The sequence below is a fragment of the Ochotona princeps genome, chromosome 14 (assembly GCF_030435755.1).
Source record: "Ochotona princeps isolate mOchPri1 chromosome 14, mOchPri1.hap1, whole genome shotgun sequence".
In the NCBI taxonomy this organism is placed as follows: Eukaryota; Metazoa; Chordata; class Mammalia; order Lagomorpha; family Ochotonidae; genus Ochotona; species Ochotona princeps.
Window position 1 is genome coordinate 29212241 of NC_080845.1, and position 20083 is coordinate 29232323.

The following is a 20083-nucleotide window of genomic DNA, read 5'->3' on the forward strand; positions in this document are numbered from 1 at the left end:
CAGATCTGTAGGAGTCTGGATGCCAATCTTATTTTGAGTTTATTTATTTATTTTTATTTGAGAAACAGAGTGACAGAGTGAAACGGAGGTGGACTAAGATAGCTTCTGACTGCTGGTTCACATTCCAATTGGCCTAACAGCCAAAGCCAGGAGCCAGGAATGCCTCATGGGTCTCTCTAGTGGGCGGCAGGGATTTGAGTGCTTGAGCCATCGTCAGCTGCCTCCCATGGTGTGTGTTAACAGGCAGCAGGATTGGGAGCCTTTTAGTTGAAAAGAACTGTATGAAGAAAGCATTCTTTTTGAGAAAAATAAATTAAGAAACCCTATGTTGTTTTTTAGAGTAACTGGCAGATTCACAGTCCAGGCATCAAGCTCCAGACCCTTACTGGTTCTCTGGTGCCACCAAGTGGCCACCGGTTTCACAGTGCCACCTGAGTAGCCAGTCCACCAGCAGAGAGGTGTCAGGCCCGGCCAGAGGATGCCCACAGATTCCTGCTTCTCCTACTTAACAAGGATCCACAGTTAGAAAGCAAAGAGGGAAGCGCTGCCTGCTACCAGACAAAGTTCAGCTTCAGATAAACAAGCAGTTGGGGTGTCTCCCAATACAGTCGCTCTGCCAGCTTCCCTGGGAGGCGGGACCAGGATGGACCAGACACCAGCAGCAACAGCGCAGGTGGCCACCCATTGCTGTGAACCATCCTGACACCCGCCCTGGCCTTCTCTCTGGCCATCCTTACTGCCATCTAGAAGCTCAAATGTCCCACAGCCCAGGCCCCTCTCCTTGGCCAGATGTTCTTTCCCATGGGGAATGCACCTGCGTGCTGAACCCTGCCAACTCTGATGCAGCTCCAGTCTTGCTTCTCCCTGAGCCCCAAATTCCCCACATGCAGTCTTAAAGCTGTTCTCAAATTGAATGGGTCCCCCAGAATTCTCGAGTTTCCTTCATACAGACTCTCCTCCCTAACTTTTTGGTTCCCACACAAATGGCTCCAGTAGCTGTGTCACAGCTTGTCTTGTGCTTATCTTCTGTCAGTTCTACCTCCAAACACATCTGGATTCTCCCTTAACCTCTGAGTCCACCACTGCACCCCACTCCAGGCTACCAGCAGCTGACCACACTTTTCCTTCCCTCCCCACAGTGACACAAGAACGCCCTGACGGGAACACATGAGAGCACATCACCCTGCCCATCCCCTCCTGGGGGTCCTTTTGGTTATGGACAGAGCTGGCTGTTCCTGCCGTGCCATTGTAAGCCTTTTGGCTGCTCCCCTGCACCCCTTTACTCAATGGGATACAATCTTCTGCAGAACAGAGACCCACCTGTCTTGTCATCTGCTCTCCAACAGTGAGATGTGAACTCCAAGTCCACCTGAGGTTCAGGCTAATGTGAGGACTGCGTCTGATCTCATAGCTAAGGAATAAGAGAAGTGATGTGACTTCCCCAAGGCCATAGGGCTAGAAAAGGCAGGGCAGACAGAGACTAAGGTCCACCTGATGCCATAGCTTCAGTTCCCAAAACCACAGCAGAGGTCCCAGCAGAGGCGCAAGTGGCAGTGCTGGACAGGCTGGGAGAGACCTATGCTGCCCACAGTGGGCACTTCTGCGCTGCTCATGTGTCAGGAGCACTTAGGTGTGGCTGCTGTCTTGAGAACTCCTAAGGCCTGCAAAACAGCTGAGCTTTCACTGAACTTTCTAAGGGTAGCAGGAGAAAAGTGGCCAGGAAACAGAGCTCATCTGGGGACATTTGAGAACAGCTATCCCCTGTCAACTAGAACCCAGAGCAAGAGCATGTGACCAAGGACACACAGCGGGCAGGGTCATGATGAATGCCCAAACCTCCTTGTCTGCTGCTCTCTTTCCAGATGTTTCTCAAACAATCAACATATATACCCCCCGAAACACCACTACAGCAGAGTCAAGGTCTGGAGCATGCCCACTTCCCTCAAAAGATCCCTTCTGCTCTTGCAATTACCCTGCTCCACTTTCTGTCCTGCTCACTGGTCTGGTTCCGATCACTGCACGTGGGTTCATACCTGTCCTCAAGTATCATTTATTTGGAGCCTCACAGCATTACTCCTCTGTGTCCAATTTCTTTCACTCTGTACAGTCTGTAACTTGCTGTGTATGTGTTTGTATGAGGGACCAAGGGCCTAGGTACAGGGGGCAGCCCCTGGAGGCTGGCTACAGTCCCAGCTGCAGCAGAGGGAGAGGCAGACAACACCTCCTCTGACCTGTATTGCTCCCCTCGATCCAGAACACGAGCCCTGGCGAGAGGCCCTCAGAGCCTGGGTCAGGGTCACATGACACCTTCTCCTGCCTCCCTTGTGGCTGCGGCTACGGCTGCACCCAGGGACGTTTTTTACGTCAACCTGATGGCCACTGATTCAGGAACTAACGGGGATACACTTTTAGCTCTCCAGGAGGGAACCACATACACAGTTAGCAGAGACAGGACACAGAAGCTGCAGCCGCAGCTGGGAGTGTACGTGTGCACCTGCACAAGGCAAGAACAAGGTGGCGCTGCTTGCCTTTATCTTGTTGTCTTCTGTGGCGATGACCTGTGCCCGTAACCAGGTGTCCTCCTCAGCGTTGACGGCCAGCAGCTGCCCCACGTGCACGGCCTGGACCGGCATGACATTCAGGTTCTTGCTGTAATACTCCTTCATCTCATCTTCCATCAGCTCCTGGGCAGCAGAATAGTCTTTGCCCACATACCTGGGTTCAAGGAGAAAACACACATGGAGCAGCCTGGAGGACAAACTGGTCTGTGTCCATGTGACCCTGCCTTCATCTCTGCTACCTCTGGCTCCAGCGTCAGCCTCAGGTGCATCAGCAGGGAGGGGAACGTGCCCTCAGGAAATCTTCACGTCTCAGTGGAAAGCAGCAAAAGGCGGCCGTGGCCTGACACAGTACACAACACAGCGACTGCCAGGAAGCCCGGGAGTGAGCAGGCCAGGTAGAGGCCCCAGGCCAAGGGGCAGGAGGGAGGGGCTGTGGGCCATGGCAATACCTCAGGAGGCTAGACCCACTGGGCTGACCCTCAATCATTGTGGATTACTGACAAGAGAATCTAGTGCATAGCTTTGCCTCACTAAGGCTGGGCCTGATTACAGCAGGCTCTGAAAAGCAGTGGCATTTTACGAGCTTTAAAATGGCCAGCACTACCACCTGCCCACCATTCTTGTGATCATGGCAATGTGTCAAGTCCAGCGGTCTTCAACCCAGCCAACGTCTCTGAACCGTGTGTTTTGTGGGAGGCGTCCAAGTTTTCCCGAGGAAAACTTGTACTCCTCGTCCTTTGGCCAAACACAGGCCACGGTTTTCCTGCCTTTTAGTCCTCAACAGATGCCCGCACCAAGGGCCTCATTGCAGGACATGATGTCTGGCCATCCACACCTGGCTCACCAAATTGAAGAGCCATCTTGCCCACAGAGGAGGCCTCTCCAGAGGCTGTGGCTACTATAACACTGAACATTCTATGCAGTTTGTTGCTTCCAGAGACAGCAGTTTTGTTATACTCCATCATGTATGTTTACTAAGCTTTGCAAATGGTAAGGTCCCACCTGCAATGCAGCTGTTCTTGGCTCTGAACCTCCTAGCAGGTGTAGGTTTCCTGAGCCTCCCTATCTGCAGTGCTGCCCCAGGCCCTAGAAGTCCCACTTGCAGACACCAGGCTTAACACAGGCTCCCCCAGGTGGGGTGGGGTGAGAAGAGTGTGAGATCTGCACTCTGTGGCAACCAGGAGAGAGGGGGGCTGCAGGCTTGGGTGAGGATGGGGAAAGATAGACAGAAGGTGTGAGGGTGGTAGTGATTAGAATGAGGCCATACGTTAAGTTGATCAAGTTGCTGAGCAAGGGGTCAATCAATTATGAATGGGCTGAATCCAGTCTGGCAATTACGCAGAGTTAATTTCCGAGACTGGAGATCCCCAGTCCCTACATTAGAGCTGAGGCCTTCTGCCACAGCACCTCCTGGGTGCCTAGACATGCCGACCGCCAGTGTCCAGTGCCCACGGCTGCCTGAGTGAGCATGCAGGTGCAGAGTAGTGCCTGATCTGAGAAGGCTCTGCCACTACGTATGGGACAGGAAGATAAGTTTATGACCTAGGGTCAACCTGAAGCCAGACATTACCCACGATCCTTTCTGGTTGCCAGCTGCCCTGCTGACAATGGAAGAACGCTGAATCCAGGATCCAAACTGACACTGCAAGAAGTTATCTGAGAGAATCCGAAGGCCCTGGCCCCAACCCTTCTACTGAAGGCCTTGACCTGGTCCATATCCTGTTCAGAAATCATTGAACTGACCCAGCTTTGGGCTCTGTGCATGAGCCCTGACAGTGGCCCTGGATTACTGGTGATAGACACCAAAGCTTCCTTACCAGGTAGGGAGATTCAGGTGAGTCACGTGCCCCCAAGTCTATAAGCAGCACTTCAAAAACTGCATGGGAGCCACTGCCATGGCTCAACAGGCTAATCCTCTACCTGAAAATGTCAGGATCCCATATGGGCACCAGTTTGTATCCCAGCTGCTCCACTTCTGCTCCAACTCCCTGATTAAAGCATGTGGATTAAAGGTGTGGAGGATGGCTCAAGTCCTTGGGGCCCTGCATCTGCATGGGAGACCCTGAAGAGAGTCCAGGTTTCAGATAGGCTCAGCTCTGGCCACTGCAGCCACTTTTAGAATGAATCAGGGGCCCAGTGCAATAGCGATGTGGTTAAAGTCCTCGCCTTGCATGTAGCCGGCATCCCATATGAGCGCTGGTTCTAATCCCAGCAGCTCCACTTCCCATCCAGCTCCCTGCTTGTGGCCTGGGAAAGCAGTTGAGGACCACCCAGAGCCTTGGGACCCTGCACCCACGTGGGAGACCCAGAAGAGGTTCCTGGTTCCCGGCTTTGGATTGGCTCAGTTCTGGCTGTTGTAGCCATTTGGGGAGTGAATCATCGGACAGAAGATCTTCCTCTCTGTCTCTCCTTCTCTCTGTATATCTGGCCTTTCATAAAAATAAATTAATCTTTAATTTTTTCTCAAAAATATGTGGAAAAAAGCAACTAAAAACATGAGTTTAGGGCCCAGTGCGGTGGCCTAGCAGCTAAAGTCCTCGCCTTGCACACACTGGGATCCCATATGGGCACCAGTTTTAATCCTGGCAGCCCCGCTTCCCATCCAGTTCCCTGCTTGTGGCCTGGGAAAGCAGTCAAGGACAGCCCAAAACCTTGGGACCCTGCACCCGCGTGGGAGACCTGGAGGAAGTTTCTGGATCCTGGCTTCAGATCGGCACAGCACCGGCCGTTGCACTCACTTGAGGAGTGAATCATCAGACAGAAGATCTTCCTCTCTGTATATCTGACTAGGCAATAAAAATAAATAAATCTTTAAAAAAACATGAGTTTAATTTAACATGAAGCACTTGAAATCCAGGCATACATTGTTCCCTAATACTGATCTTCCATATAGTATGGGAGAAACCCTTCTGTGTATCAAAATAAAACTCATACTTTTAAATCCATCTTTCCCCTAACTTGCTGAAGCACCCTCACGTTAATGAACCTCAATGGAACTCCTCACCTTCTGCAACCTCTATTCAGATTATCAGGTTGTGGCTCATCCCAGAGCAAGAGTTTATGGTGGTCACTGCCTCCAGGTGAAGCAAGAGCCCTCCGAAGCTTCCACAGCTTCTTCTAGCGTGAGGCCAACACCGCAGGCACATTCCTTAACCCACCCGGACTTTCATCAACTAGGGGAAAGAGCTTTCCTCTGGGGGTCTCCTTCCTTTCCACCAAAGGATTCTCAGTGTTCGTGGTGGTTTTTCTTTGGGTCCTTCCTGCTTGGCTGGGATCCCCGGAGGAGTGACAGCCCAGGGTACGGGGCCCCTCCTGGGAGGGGGCTGAGGAGTGGGGAGCCTGGATTCCATTGCACCCTGGCCTGTTCCTCACTGTCCAGCCACAGCCACAGCCTGGGCTGCTGTCCCTGGAGATCCAGGAGACTGTACTTCCTCTCAATTGCGCAGCTTCTCCGAGAGCCTGGGTGCCTGGAGCTGGGCTGTCAGAGCTGCAGTCAGCATTCGCCGCACAGGTACAGCCATTCCTCCCAGACAGCAGGGGAGACTGTTCCTGTCGCTACCGCCTTCCGGGGACAGGAGCCAACTGCACACAAGAAGGCAGCATTTGGCTGTTCTGACTTGTGGGAAATTCTCCACAGTCCCAGATCAACTCTGTGTGTGTGTGTGTGTGTGTGTGTGTGTGTATGCATATGTGTGTGTGTGAGAGAGAGAGGGACTGATTTGCTATTTTCACGGAGGAGGTATTGTTTTTGACATGCATTTTTTTCAAGTTAATATTAATCATTCCCATTATTAGAACTCTGTAATCAGGGCCTAGCGGCTAAAGTCCTCGCCTTGAACACGCCGGGATCCCATATGGGCGCCGGTTCTAATCTCAGCAGCTCCACTTCCTGCTTGTGGCCTGGGAAAATAGTTCGGGATGGCCCAAGCCTTGGGACCCTGCACCCGTGTGGGAGACCTGGAGGAAGTTCCTGGCTCCTGGCTTCAGATCGGCACAGCACCGGCCATTGCACTCACTTGAGGAGTGAATCATCGGACGGAAGATCTTCCTCTCTGTCTCTCCTCCTCTCTATATATCTCACTTTGTAATAAAAATAAAATCTTAAAAAAAAGAACTCTGTAATCTTTTCTTGTGAGAACTTAATACTAAGACCGTATTATCACAACTTTGCTGAATCTCTAGATTACCAAGAAATTCAGCCTTCCTTCTTCAACTCCCCAGCACTGTCACCAACAACAGCACCCCAGGAATTAGGAAAAATAGGCAGCTTGCCTGATCACTACTTCGTTCGTGTTGCTCAGCTCCACCACCAGCACAGATGGAGAGGCCTCAGTGGGGATGACCAGTGGTGGCACCATCACGTCCTCCATGCGGCCCTCGGCGCTCTTGGCTATGTTCTCCTCTATCTGCAAGTACTCCTGTTCAATCATGGTCTTGATATCATAGTTGCCCTGGGCTTGTCCTGCCTCATTCGGGGTCTTGTTGGCAGGCATGGGGAGTTTGGCATAGAGAATGGCCTTCTGTGGGTTTCCTGAGATGTAGTCCACAGTGCACACGTCGACCAGCAGGGCCAGGTTGTTCAAGGCCTCCTCGGGGAACTTCACCTTGTAGGCGTCCTCGTATGCCTTGGGGAGCGCGCTGGCCCACAGCCCACTGGCGTACCTCCCCAACAGCTCTGCCACTTTCTCTTTAAAGTCCTCAGAGATGACCGTCGCACTTCCTCTCACTGATGTTGCTGGCTTCGGTGAGGGTGGCAGGGACAAGGGCGCTTTCTCAGCGTCTGAGTCACCTCGCAATGACTGCTTTCTCTTGGTTGGATAAAGAAGTGAATCCTGGCCTGCACTGTGGGGCTTTTCCACCTGTAGTGTTTTAAATAAATAAAGCAAAGCAGAATTTCAGGGATGGGAAACAACCCCCAAAACATGTTCATGTGTTTTTCATTTTCAAATTAACCAAGAAGAATATAAAAGTGCCCATTTGATCCTCCTAGGTGACTAAGGTTGTAATGCGTCGCCCCCACTTGCGAATAACAAGGACCCACATTCCAGAGTCCAACAGGACAATAAGAACTTGTTCCTGTCACTTGGGAGGCATCTAGACTTCAGAGCTTCTGCCCTGGGCATGGACCTCACTGGGTACCTGCCAAAGCCCAAACCTCCACTTCTTTTTTCCAAAGATTTATTTTTACTGGAAAGTCAGATACACAGAGAGGAGCAAAGACAGAGAGGAAGATCTTCCACCTGTTGATTCACTTCCCAAGTGGCCGCAACGGCCAGAGCTGAGCCAATTTGAAGTCAGGAGCCAGGAGCTCTTCCGTGTCTCCCACACGGGTGCAGGGTCCCAAGGCTCTGGGTGGTCCTCAACTGCTTTCCCAGGCCACAAGCAAGGAGCTGGATGGGAAGTGGAGCTGCTGGGATTAGAACCAGCGCTCATATGGGATCCTGGAAAATGCAAGGCCAAGACTTTAGCCACTAGACTACTGTGCCCAGCCTCCAAACCTCCACTTTTAACAAACCCTACTGTGCTTCAGGGGAAGCGGAGCTGAGAAAAGGTGTGAGGACCTGTCAGGAATAAGCCACCAGGAAGAACACGACGGGCTGCTGAGACAAAATGCAACCCCCCACCACTTTTCCTTGTGCAGCGGCCTGAGAAGAGCTTCCGTGGTTTGCTCTTTCAGAGAAAGCTGCCCCAGGGGGACAGCAGGGGCAGTTTCTGTGGCAAACACAGCAGACAGTGAGCTGCAAGAGCAGTCACTGCGAGAAGCACCACAAGCACCCGGGCCCTGTGTGCCAGAGGTGCTGTGACTCTGCATACCACATTCTGGGGCATGGCTGGACACTTCCCCCATGCCAAGAGAAACTGACCTGTGATATCATCCCACTTTCACCCCACCCTCAGTTCTAGGCCTTTCCACTACTACAGCATGTGTCGTTATCAAACTACAGCCTGCAGGTTGATGCAGCTCATGCCTCATGATCTGACTTTTATGCATTTAAATGGTTGGGAAGGGCCTGGCATGATAGCCTAGTGGCTAACTCCTCGCCTTGCAACCACCAGGATCCTATATGGGCACGGGTTCATATCCTGGATGCTCCACTTTCAATCTAGCTCCCTGCTTGTGGCCTGGGAAGGCAGTGGAGGATGGCTTGTATCCTTAGGATTCTGCACCAGTGTGGGAGAGAACAACCCCCTCCACCCCCACCATTCCATCCAAATGATGAATTCCTAGAACTGTAGACATTTTCAGTATTTGCTTTGATCTCAAAAGGACTGGTTATGTGCCTTAATTTCATCTGTTCTCTAGTGATTTGGTCTCTTTAAATTTGAGTAAGCATTTAATAAAACCAAGGCTTCACTTCATCACTGAACCTGAAGCTGACTGCACATCCTTTAACACTCCAGGTAAACACTCATGGATGGATGCTGACATAGGTAAGACCCTGGCCCACAGCCTTCGTTAGCCAGTCTTAGGAGAAAACCTTAGGGATTTCCCAGTTCAAAGGGAAAGATTCATGAAACACTGTTTTAGAGTTTAAAATATAACTGTAAACAAAGCTAGATGCTTATCAGCTTGCATTCTCTTCTAACATTTTTATGAGTGGAGACTTGCTTTCCCCAGACATGATGTGATTGCCATCTGTCTTCCACCAAATGTGCCATTTCTCTTTAATTTTCTGGTCTGTGAGCTTAAGGAAGAGACCACTACAGGAAGCTCCCCAAGGACAGAAAGCCACTATCATACGAGACAGTATGGCAGCCCCTCAGTGCGTGGGGATGCCTCAGCTCCAGAAGAGCAGCACTGTCTTATGGCCTCATGCTAGCCAGAGCACACCAGCACATCCTTACTGTGCTCATCGGCAGTTGCCCGAGCCAGGCAGGTCTCTGGAGCAGGGACTGCATGGCTTTCAGTTCCCCGAGCCATTGGACTCCATCCACATCTGAAGACCAAGGTCCAAAGGCCTCTTCTGCTGCAGGGGATGCCCAGTCATCCTTGTCCTTTGTGTTTCCTTTGGCTTTGTGGTTTTACATCCTTGTCCTGGATTCTGGATGTCCACTAAGGGATCACCAGTTCAAATACTGGGAGCTGACATTATCCGTCAGTCCATGTCGTATGTGTTGATCCCTCCACCCCCTTCCACTGCCAGGCAGGATAAATGGGCAACATACAAATTTCCACTTCCTTGGCAACCATCAGAACATTCTAGGGCTAACATTCCTTCCACTTTACCTCCCCCTGCAAGTCATTATATTCAGCTTGACTTCTGCTTCCTGCAAAACCATCACCTGAATGAGATCCTTCTTACATACTCCTTTGGGTGCCTGTAGGTTTGGAGTAGACATACTATGACCTCATAGATGTGAGGCCCACACCTAGGCGAAGTGGAACAGCAACTTCTTCAGGAGCCTATTGTCTTGCATGCATGCACATGTAAACACACATGTAAACGCATGCATGTGTGCATGCACACACACGTTTTCATCGTATATTTCTAACAAATCCTTGTTTAACTCTAAGAAATCTTTGCTTCTTCCTTTCTAGTTTTCCCGGCACTGTCAACTCAAGTTCCTGAAGCCAGCTTTCTTTGATTCTGTGAAGGCTTACCTTCTAATTCAGTAGCATATGGCAGAGGGCGGAGGATGTCAACAAATTCTTTGATGTTTATGTTATTGTTTGGTGACTTTGAGCATGAATTTAATGAATTTTAATGGAAATCAAACTCACCAGCAGCTAGGCTGCTGTTGTGGGTGAGCAGCAGGTGCAGTTCCATCCCTGAAAAGCTGCAGGTGCTTCTGCAGCTAAACCCTTCCTCAGGGCTTTGCCTCCAGTGTCTGAATGGCCGCCTGCTCTCTGGCCTCCTGGGCCTGCCTTGTACCAACTCATCTGTCAGCAAAACTGCCACCTCTGCAGGGAATCCTCCTTGATTCACGGAACTGAGTCCCATCCCTCCTGCCTACACATTCACTCAGCCCCCTGAGTTTCTCCCCAGGGTCAATTGTGGGGTTACCATGGCTTGCTCAGGGCACACTCTTCTTGCCAGATAAGAAATGTCCCAGGGCAAGGGTCATGGTAGGCTGGCAGCTGGCCCACAGAAATACTTTATTCAGGCCAATAAGCCCACTGAGACCACAGATTAAGAAACACCAAGAGGTATCACTGTGCTTCTCCTGGGACCCGGAGGGTGGGCCAGGGGGAGGGGGTGGGGACCAGAGATCTAGTACCTGAGATCTGCAGGCCTTACCATCATGAGACCTTGTACAGGCCTCCCCTCCCTCAGTGCCTAGGAAACCAGATCTGGCTCACTGAGGTTAAAGACTCCACAGTATCTCCAGTATCTCTCATAGCTCCTGCCACACATTTCACAGGCTAGAGGCTCCAAATGTTAAGAAGCACACCTTCAAAGCATCCTTCGACCTGCATCAAAATGTCAGCCTAAATTGTCTACACAGCCTTCAAGTCCATCCAACCTTGCCAGAGGGAACACAGAACTGGGCATTCAGTCCGTGCTTCTGCCTTGCAGAAAGAGTGACACTGACCAGCTGGAGAGACACTGACCACACTGTAGCTGAGTGCAGACGTTTTAACAGCAGGTGGCTCAATGTAATATTCCAAAATTACAATGCAGACTTCGGCCAAGTCCCTCTAAACATTGATACAGTTGGCAATTTCCTGCATCCCAGCCGCAGTGCTCCACTAAGCATACTGTGGTCGCCTGCTGATGAGTGGCGGGACATCTTAGCAGCTCTATGCTGAGCCCAGAGCCATGCTATGCAGACAGGAAAGGGGCATGGCATTGCTGCCTCATGCTGCACCTTCACTGCTCAGAGAGGGGAGAAGCAGAAAGACAAACTTGAATTTTGAAAGCAGCGGCAGCAGTGCAAGCTGTGCCGGGCACGAGAAAGCTACCCAGACACCATTCATCTCAGGTGATGCTTTGGCATCAGAGGCCAGTGGCTCTGTCATCTGCAATCCTAGAAGTTGCGGGATGTTGGAGACATGGAGGGGAGCCAGGATGAACATTCCCTCTGCCAGGAAGCCACTAATTAAGCAACACAAATCATGGTAAATTATTACAGACCATTAAAGTAACCAGAAACATAAATAGTTAAGAATGTATCAAATGTATCTGAAAAATTTTTTATTCTATAAAAGGCCTCTGTCAAAGTTTAACCAAACAAAGGCTCTAAATTCACTGAAAACTTGCTATGAATGTCTATAGAATTAAGACATAAAAGAATCACATGAATTTATTATTTTTATATTAATTTATTTATTTCAAAGACAAAGTTAGAAAGAAATCCTCCATTTATTGGGTCACTCTCCAACAGGTGCAATGGCCATGCTGGGCCAGGCTGAAGCCAGGAGCTTCATCTGGGTCTCCCATGTTGGTGGCAGCAGTTCAAGCACTTGGGCCATCTTCAACCACTTTCCCAGGTGCATTAGCAGGGAGCTGGACTGGATCAGCCAAGACCTGAACTGGGACCCATATGGGATGCTACCGCTGCAGGTAGCAACTTAACCTGCTATGTCATGGTACCAGCCCCAATCACATCCATTTCAATAAGGGATAACAGGCCTGAATAGTTTTACCTGTGTTTTTGATGATGTTTACATAGTTGATCATGGTGGGATGGAACAAGGGCTAGGAAAAAGTGGGTGTGATCATTGTTTCCAAATTTTCTATTTTTTCTTCCTGTTTCTGGGGGAAGGGAGGAGATAAGGGGAAGCCATACCAGCCTCCCAGCTGCCCCGTGGATGGGAAACAGCCATCTGACATCAACCCAGGGTCCGGAAATGGCACATTCTCCAAGGTTTCAGCCTAGATGGCATTGATAAGGCCCGAATCTTTAAATCAATAAGCCTGAGGCAATTTGACACAGTGGTTAACAACACTTCGAACATCTACATCCCATGTTGGAGTCCTCGGGTTCAAGTCCCAGCTGTGCTCTAGCTTCCAACTTCAAGTGTCTTGTTAATGTGCACCCTGAGCTATAGCAGCTGACAGCTCAGATACGGAGTCCCTGCTACTCACAGAAGAGACCTTGGTGACTGAGTTCCTGGCTCCTGGCTTTGGCCTGACCTAGAGAAGTTGTTGCAAGGCATTTGGGGTGTGAACCTGTGAATGGAAGATCTCGGTCTTTTCTTCTGCCTTTGAAATAAATAAAAATAAATTATATATATATATATATATAGTATATATTTAAAACACATGCAAAGCCTAGGGTGTGAATCAGTGTCACTGTACCTGCATCCATGAGAAATTCCTTGCCAGACTGAAATGAAAACTGAATGACTTGGAAAGCAACCTCAGGATTTCTTGTGATGAGAAGTTTCGTCCCAGGGAAAGGAATTTCGTCTTGTAGCTAAGATGCCACTTGGGGTGTCCCACAGTCCCTATAAGAGTTTCTGGGTCCAAGGACCAGCTCTGCTGTCCACTCCAGCTTCCAGCTAATGAGGACACCCTCCAGGAGGCAGCAGGTGAAGGCTCGGCTACTTAGATCCCTGCCACCCACTAAGGAGACCCAGATTCAGTTCCCAGCCACCAGCTTTGGCCTGTCCCAGTCTAAGGGGTTGCAAGCATTTAGGGAATCAGCCAGCAGATGAGAGACATTTCTTTTCCTAACTTACTCTCTACCTTTCAAATAAAACATCAAAATTGTTTTAAAAACATCCCTATATCAAAACATAGATTTAAGTCCAGAAGTTTAAAAGTGCCAGGTAGCTGTTAATGCTATTGTCACATTTTGAATATATTTTATGTAAGTGCTACCCTTAGAACAGATTTTGAATATATTTTACATTTTAAGAAACATCTAGGGCCCGGCAGCTTGGCCTAGCGGCTAAAGTCCTCGCCTTGCACGCGCCAGGATCCCATATGGGTGCCGGTTCTAATCCTGGCAGCTCCACTTCCCATCAAGCTCCCTGCTTGTGGCCTGGGAAAGCAGTCGAGGATGGCCCAAAGCTTTGGGACCCTGCACCTACGTGGGAGACCCGGAGGAGGTTCCAGGTTCCCGGCTTCAGATTGGCGCAGCACTGGCCGTTGCGACTCACTTGGGGAGTGAATCATTGGACAGAAGATCTTCCTCTCTGTCTCTCCTCCTCTCTGTATATCTGTCTTTGTAATAAAAATAAATAAATCTTTAAAAAAAAACATCTAAAGGTTAAGAAGTGAGTTGTCCCTAGTCAAACTAAGGTTTCTAACAAATCAGTTGGCTCTGTTATCTTGTTATAATTATAGACTCCCATGTAGCAGCAGGTACAGAAATTGGTAATTCACTCTCAATGTTTTTTCTTTGTTCAACTTTTTTCTGATAAATTCTGTACAAGTTTTCAACATGAACAATGTGTTAATTTCAAAATAAGGATAAGGTACTCTACAAATAATTAGCCAAATAACTAAAACTTGTTCTGCTGAAGAAATCTTCAAAAGTGCTCATGGATATGCATCCAAAACTTGAAGCTAATTAAACAATGTGTTCACCAGGGAGCTCAAGTTACTAAAACAGCAAGGCTGTTGCCATGCATTGGTATCAGCTCATTCTGCTCAAAACGCTAAACAGTACAATGGAGGAGCTTGGGCAACTTCTCCGTCAGGACAGTCTCTGCAGATGAGTGCAAGAACCAAGAAAGGGAGCAGCCAGGCCAGGCCAGGTTATGGTACCCAAGGGCTTACCTTTGGCTCAGGTCTGGGGCAAGCCAGGCTTGGCCAGTTCATATCACCTACTGGCAAATCTGAGAGCCAGAATGGTGTGTGGGTCATGCCAGGTCAGGCTGCAATACCAGCCAGTTCACACTAGGGCCAGGATTGTGGGCTGGCTAGGCTGGGCTAGGCTTGGCTAGGCTGTAGTCTCCATTAATGTGAGCTATAACTGGGGGACTGGGGGGGGCGGGGGGGAGGGCAGGCCGGACCGGGCTAGGCTATATCACTCACTGGCAAATGCTGAGGTGAGATGGGTCATGCCAGACTGGGCCACAGCACCCGATTAGCATATGTGAGATCCAGGGAAAACCAGGCGAACCCTGTAGAGGGAATGCAGGGAGCTCTCCTGCTGGGCCACTATTTCCACTGGTGAGCATGAGGGCTGGGATTGGGGCAGACCAGGCCGGGTAGTTACAACACCTGTTGGTCTGTGTGTAAGCTGGATCAGAGACAAGCCAGGCTGGGCGGACTGTACCTACTGGTGCATGCATAAGCCAGAGTGGGTTGGTTGGGCTTTGCCACAGCATCAGCTAGCAGATGGTGGCATGGGGAGAAAACTCTGCCAAGCTAAACTGCAGTACCACCTGGAGAGTGCAAGATCCAGGAGTGGGAGTGAGCGCATTAGGGAAACATTGGGTACCTCCCTCTTGGGTTGCCACTACCACTGGTGAGCATGAGAACCAGGACTGCGACAGGCATGGCTACATAGAGAGTGGCACCCACTGGCACATGTTGTGGGCTGGATAGTGGAGCTGGTTGGGTTGAACTAGGCTTCAATGCCCATTGACATGTATGAGAGCTGAATGGGATGTGGGACAGACCAGACTCAGTTTGCTTTACGTATTGGCAAGCATGGAATCAGGGCAGGGGGAGGTCTGGTGGGAGTTATTGCAGGTATCTCTGACTAGACTACAACTCCTACTGGTTTGCACGAGAGCTGAATGTGTGGTGGGCAGGATCAGGCTGGACTGCAATACCCATTAGTTTGCATAGAAGACAGGGCTGGAGACAACTGACCCAGCAATTGCAACTAACGGTGTGCGTGAAGGCCAATTTGGTCAATGGACTGTATCAGACCCTGTACTGGCATGCACACACAAGAATCAGGTCTGGGATCACCTCAGATGAAGTTTCTTTGGGAATCCCTCTCCCCCAACTGAACTGCTGGACTGAGAATTCCAACCATGGAGAAAACTGCAAATTCCATGGTCTGACCGTGGAATGCATGTATCAGAGCTGGACCTCCTCAGTGGCTTAGATGGAGTAGTGGACAGCATATCCAGATGCACATGGAGGATATGGCAGTACACTGGAGCCTGCAGAGGACACCTGGTACCATAACAGAGGACAGAGGATAGGCCAAATTGATCAACTATTCCAGCCAAGAGTTGGCAGTGAATATCTGGGCAAACAAAGACTCTAAGATGGACTATGTCAACCAGTGGATTCTGGAGAGATTTCATTGTGAATGGAGTGGTGAGATCAGTAGTAATTCAGAACTGTTGAACTATCAAAACCAATTGAGCAGTGCCCTTGGAGCATGCCCCACGTCAGGGACCCTGAGATGGCCGGGAGGCTGGCTTTGGCTTCTCTCCTTATCTTTCCCCTCTCCCCAGATATAGAAAAAAAAAAAAGAGAATGTGGAAACGATGGTCTCACTCAATTTCCTCTAGTCCTTGACCCTTCGCATCCTAATCAAACATGTAAAAATTATCAAAAATAAAATTTAGACAATTAGAAAAATGTTATAGAGTACAAACGACCACATAGTAAATGCATGGTATGGATGATTAAGAACAACAGATACAGCAATTACAACGTGCAGGGCTTTCCCCACCAACACACTTCCCCTGTCAGAACCAACACATGCTAATCACAAAGATAAGGATGAAATGGCAACGAGGCACTGTGCTTCTCCCACCCCAGACAGAAGTGGGCGCAACTTCTCACTTGGAGTCTGAAAGTGGGACAGGAAGGGAAACATGGGAGGGGAGGAAAAGGAAGAACGTACCGTGCAGATGTGAGGCCAGTGTTCAAACTGCTGTAAAATTCCTTGGTTCAGGTCTTCTTTATACAATTCTTTGTAAAAATGTGGAAGCTTAGAGATCCAGATGCCGTTGCTGTGCTTGCTTAGGATTTCCTTTATGCGGTTTTGAACCACATCCACTTTAGAAGTGTAAGAGGCAGGAGGCGAGACATTTGGTTTTTCAACAGTCTGATTTAAATTATCTTTAAATTTAAAAACATGGTAGAATTAACCAAGAAATGCTTAACACTTAGACACCCCCATTATTTGCTGGTGGGGGACAAGGGACAAAGTAACACTGGGCAGCCTCATCCAAGTTTTCACCCAGCAGTGACTGGCAAGAGTCCAGAGACACCCCCAGAGGAGACCTCACCCCTTTATTTGGCAAAGAATGTTTCGTGATTTAAATAACAGAATAACCTGCTGTGTAAAAAAAAATCATAAAGCTTATTACTTAACCTATCATTTCCTACCTGGAACCAAAGAAGGTTAAAAGTTCAGAAAGTACTAATATATATATATACACACGCACACACACACATATATATATGCAAAGCTGAGTTTAAAGTTACTGTCTACAAAGCATAACAGTATAATAGAAAAACACTGTATAAAGATAAAAAATTAGTTCATATTATAAGACTGTATCTTTTCCCCTTTATTACTGAAGATAAATTCAGTAGTAAGTAGAAGCTCAAAAATTGACCCTGGAATAAAAACCACCCTGGCTGCAGCTTATAAACCCAAACAAAAAGCTTGGAACCTGCAGATAACTATTCATAGCTTATTTTTTATTTTCCTAATATTTATCCTTAATAGGTGGATATTATAAAGTTTGAGCTATCTCTTATATTCACAATTTTTTTTTAATTTCAAACTTAAAATGCCTGAATTAACAACCTAAGATGACACAAAGCTTTGAGCATTCATATATCATTGATAGTTCTGGTAATTTAAGAACTATGCAATTCACTGCAAACATCTTTGAAATTTCACTGGATATGGACCAGAGCACATTGAAAATTACCATCTACAAGAAAAATATATTCATCTTTTAATCAAGCAGTCTTTCCTCTGGGAATCAGTCATTTCTCTGCTGTCTTACATTTAGTTGGCTGGTAGGTACTGCTGACCTCCTAAGATGCTAACTTGGGTCTTCCCAGCAGGAGGCAGCGAGGGCCGGCCTTCCCAGGGCTTCCCCAGCCACAAAGAGTACAAGCACTCAGGGAGTCCTTACAGTTTTTCTCTTGAGGGAGTAGGCAATTTATCTGCATTTTTCTCAGATAATGAGATCCCAGGACCAGAAATAAGAAAAAGGGGATTTCTCCTACCTGGGTAGACTTCCCTTAAGGGGAGCAGGTCAGCAGCTAGGGCCAGTGGAGCCTGCAAAGGCACTGTGGCTGCCTGCCTGGGCACCTGTCCCTTTTGTTCAACAGCCTGAGGTCACCCAGGGCTGCCAGTGCGTGGGACATGCACAGAGAGAGGGAAGCCTCACAGCTGTCTACAGATGCTATTCTTGAAGGTGTAATTTTCTCTTGAGACCACCTCCACTTATGACTAAAAGGAACTGGATAGGTAGGAGGGGAGGAGAGCCAAACTCCAAGCAGTAGAAGGTGACAGTGGGTGTTGACAGCCATGCTGAGTCCTGGTTTGGGGCCAGGGGGAGGCAGCAGGCAGTAGCCATCATGGAGACCATGCCTGACAAACGTACCGCTCATCTCCTCCTTAGTGCAGGTTCTTGCAAGGTGCATTTGTAAAGATGGTGACAGCGAAACCTTAGGACTAAGCCTGAGGTATAAAAAAAAGGAAAATAAAATTCAGAACAAGGTCTATACTGTACTTTTCATCTAAAATCACTGTGGTGCTGAATAGCAAAATGAGTTATAAAAACATTTTAAGTTTGAAAAAATGAAAATGAGTATCATCTTTCTTATTTGAATAGAAAACAGTATGTGAATGAAAGTATGTTAAAAGCTAAATTTAAAAATCCTTCTGAAAGATTCTGAACATAAGTCAGAAATACAATTAACCACCTTTAGGGAATTAGCAAAACAATAAAAGTTATGCCAAGGATCTACTGTTCAAAATGAAGACTATTTTGAATATGACAGATAAAGAACTTACATCCTCAAATATTAAAATGTATTATAAAGTTAAAGCAATTGGACATATAAACTGAATGATAGCTGAGAACCTAGATTTTATATTATAAGTTAATACATAACACACTTGATATTTCACACCAGAGTTGACTCTGCCAACTACTTGAAAAAGAAGAATATATGTCTCCATTTCACATACTTACCAAAAAATTTTATATGAATTATACTGAATATGTATAGGAAGATTTTTCCCAAATACGAAGACCGAGCAAAGAAGTGTCTCTCTCTCTCTCTCTTACACACACATACACACACACAAACTTCACAAGCAGATCTGTTTCTCTCACCAGACTCTAAACATCTACACTATCTGTATTTCCAGTGTCTGCATCGGTGCTTGGAAAATGGCAAGGAGATCTGTTATTGTAAAAAAAAAAAATAATTGAAGAATGAATCAGTCACTCAATGCCTGCATTTTCCCCAGAAACACGCATAATCTCCAAAAAAAATCTGAAGTGTAGAACACTCGTAAAATTAGATCAATTTTTTGAAATGAGACAAATTTCATTAAAATTTTAAAGAGTTTTCTTTGGTTTGTAAAAATTCTTAGACATTTTGGGCCCAGTGGCGTGGCCTAGCGGCTAAAGTCCTCGCCTTGAAAGCCCTGGGATCCCATATGGGCGCCAGTTCTAATCCCAGCAGCTCCGCTTCCCATCCAGCTCCCTGCTTGTGGCCTGGGAAAGCAGTTGAGGACGGCCCAATGCATTGGGACACTGCACCCGCGTAGGAGACCTGGAGGAGGTTCCAGGTTCCCAGCTTCGGATTGGCGTGCATCGGCCCGTTGCGGCTCACTTGGGGAGTGAATCATCAGATGGAAGATCTTCCTCTCTGTCTCTCCTCCTCTGTGTATATCTGGCTGTAATAAAAGGAATAAATCTTTAAAAAAAATTCTTAGACATTTTATTGAAACACAGTGCACACCCCAAGAAATGCACATAAGTGTACAAATAAATGAGGGGTTTTTTATCCTCTGAGCACACTCATAAAAGCTATGCATTTTATGTCTTATTTGAAAGGTAGAAAAAGACAGTGAGATCTTCCACCTTTTTGTCCATTCTCCCAAGTGCCCACAACAGTCAGGGTTGGACTGGGCTGAAGCCAGGAGCCCAGAACTCCAATGGGGTTTCCTTCTGGGGTGGACCCAAATACTTGGGCCATCACCTTCTACCTCTCAGAATGTGATTATCAGACAGCCAGGATTGGAAGCAGGGCCAGGACTCAAACCCAGGCATTCCAATGTAGGATATGAGCATCCCAAGAGGCATCTTAACCACTGCATAATTTCTAAGAAATGAGTAAAATGTAGACTAAAAATAAAGGCGTATTTAGTGTGTGTAATTATAAGAGGATCATATTTTTGAGTGATAACACATGTGAGTCTTAATAGCAAACATCAAAACATATAGTATACTTTCTGCCTTTTTTTAAAAAATTAATTTTTTCCTAAATATCACAGAGGAGAGTTTCTGGGGGAATTTTCTAATACAACATATAATTCTTTAACATTGGTGTCTAGGGCTGTGATACAACACAACTGGATTTGAAAAGGCAGAGATATTTCAATAGAAAGGATGGGAGAATGGGCTACTGAGTTAGCAACATTAGGGGTAGGCACATTTGGGCTGTGAGGGGCCC

General features: G+C 47.8%; 1 protein-coding gene across 1 annotated transcript in view; it reads right to left on the reverse strand.

The window, feature by feature from the left end:
- Nucleotides 1-20083, reverse strand: part of TDRD7 (tudor domain containing 7) — a 68686-nt gene that overhangs the window by 27392 nt on the left and 21211 nt on the right. Inside the window, exons 6-9 of the mRNA XM_058672221.1 lie at nucleotides 17998-18074; nucleotides 16272-16489; nucleotides 6834-7420; nucleotides 2529-2715 (exon numbers count right to left, since the gene is read on the reverse strand). Coding sequence (XP_058528204.1) covers nucleotides 2529-2715; nucleotides 6834-7420; nucleotides 16272-16489; nucleotides 17998-18074 — 1069 coding nt within the window. The remainder of the gene's footprint in view (nucleotides 1-2528; nucleotides 2716-6833; nucleotides 7421-16271; nucleotides 16490-17997; nucleotides 18075-20083) is intronic.